The following is a 1,745-nucleotide window of genomic DNA, read 5'->3' on the forward strand; positions in this document are numbered from 1 at the left end:
GTGCAGTTGGCGGAGGTTGGGCGGCACCGGGGTGATGAGGATCTTCACTGTCGGTGCGGCGGAGCTGTTCTGGAAGCCGGTCTCGTTGGTCAGCATGGTCAGGACTGGGGGGAAACAGCAGCAATTCCTCACTGAGCAGCCAGAAAACCTTAAGAGCACCCGGGAACGCAGGAAAAACCACGGGTTGTGCTGTCCCCTCCGCGTAAACCCCCGGCTGCTGCCCAAAACCGAAGGGAAACGGCGCCCCCAGCACCCCGCGTCCCCCCACGGGTGCGTGTCCCACCTTCGCCGGGGTCCTGCGCCCTCAGGCTTTCCACCACTTTGTTCCCCAAGGCGGCCACAGCTTCCACTGGGGAGAAGAGAAGAGGAGGAGGAGGTGAGAGCGGGGCCCAGCGCCGCCTTCGCTCCGCGGCCGCGCTGCCGGCACTCACGCGTGGGTAAGATCTTCAGGATCACAACCAGGTCGGCCACGTTGTGCCCCGTGGTCATCGTGCCCTTCTTGTAGGAGCCCACCTGGCGAACCTCCTCGATTTGCTGTTGGGCAGAGCAAAGAGTGAGGGAGTTTAACGCACAAGCTGCGTTTCCGGGAGTCGCTGCGAATCTTTAATCCGCTTTGGCAGCGACACCGCCAGCGTCCCCCGCGCCAAAGCAGCTCCCCACGCAGCTCTTGCCGCTCACCACTTCAAACGTTCCTGGCGCCACGATTAAGTTGTCGATGACGTTGTTGATTTTGGTCACCAGGGAAAGAATGGAGGCCTGAAAAGGAGTTGGGGCACGGGCGGCGTTACCAGCAGGGCTCGAGCTGAGCCGATCCCGCGCGGCGTCGCAGCCCCGCTGCGAGATAAAACGCGAGGCAATTTTTGGCACAAAACCTGCTCAGCAGCGGTCGGAGCCAGATCCTGGTTCCTCTTCAGCAAGGCCTCGCTGAACGCCGTCTCGTCAGCAGCGGGCTTGACGCGGGGAAAAGCCATTTCGCACTGCAACGGGATCAGAGGTCAGACCACAACGCCCACGAGAGAGACCTGGGTTCAACGCATTCATCAGCAAAAACCCCTCCATGGGGTTCTGGTTTGGTTTGAATTCTCCAGCTGTTTCCTTTGCGATTCCCCATCGTGCTCTTCCCTTGCTGCAACTGCACTTTCACGTTGTATTACGGGAGGAGGAGCTCGCTCAAGGTCTTTAATGAGCTACACTGCAGGTGAGTGACAGCACTTGGGGTAAACCCACATCCATGTTACAGATTTGAGGGTCAGAGTGAGCCTTAAAAAGGCAGAAAACCCCAAAACCAAGGCATTTAATTGCTGGGGTCGTTACTCAACTGCATCCCAGCCATCCCTGAGGTACAAGGGCCAGGGTGGTTACTGAACCAACAGCATCTGCAGTGAGCTCCTCTGCTCCAGCTAAGCTAAAAGAAGTCAAACCATGGCCTGGCGTCAGCACAGCCGGGTTTTAAGGAAAACTCCCCCAGCTGCTGCCTGCAGACAGCTCTGTAGGAGAGGGCTGGTTACTCACGACATAGAAATCAAAGGGGATGTGCGGCACAAAGGGCCGGAACCTAAAGGAGGAGAGAAAAAAATCGCCTTTATTCTCTGCGGGGATGTGCAGCCACCCCCCACCCGTTTCGCAGAGGACGCAGGAAAGGCCCTACAGAAATAGGAGAGGTTTCTTCACAGCCCCCTCACGCTGCTGCCCCCGCCCCGGTGCTGCTCGGCGCTGGCCGCACAACCGGGGCTCCCCCTCAGCCC

At 59.1% G+C, this 1,745-nt stretch overlaps 1 protein-coding gene across 1 annotated transcript in view; it reads right to left on the reverse strand.

The window, feature by feature from the left end:
- ILF2 (interleukin enhancer binding factor 2) overlaps positions 1–1,551 on the reverse strand; it is a 2,919-nt gene extending 1,368 nt beyond the window's left edge. The window contains exons 1-6 of the mRNA XM_010178563.1: positions 1,513–1,551; positions 873–977; positions 679–756; positions 432–534; positions 284–349; positions 2–104 (exon numbers count right to left, since the gene is read on the reverse strand). Coding sequence (XP_010176865.1) covers positions 2–104; positions 284–349; positions 432–534; positions 679–756; positions 873–971 — 449 coding nt within the window. The 5' untranslated portion in view covers positions 972–977; positions 1,513–1,551. The remainder of the gene's footprint in view (position 1; positions 105–283; positions 350–431; positions 535–678; positions 757–872; positions 978–1,512) is intronic.
- Positions 1,552–1,745: the final 194 nt, after the last annotated feature.

The sequence above is a fragment of the Mesitornis unicolor genome, unplaced genomic scaffold, assembly GCF_000695765.1.
Source record: "Mesitornis unicolor isolate BGI_N332 unplaced genomic scaffold, ASM69576v1 scaffold42000, whole genome shotgun sequence".
NCBI lineage: Eukaryota > Metazoa > Chordata > Aves > Mesitornithiformes > Mesitornithidae > Mesitornis > Mesitornis unicolor.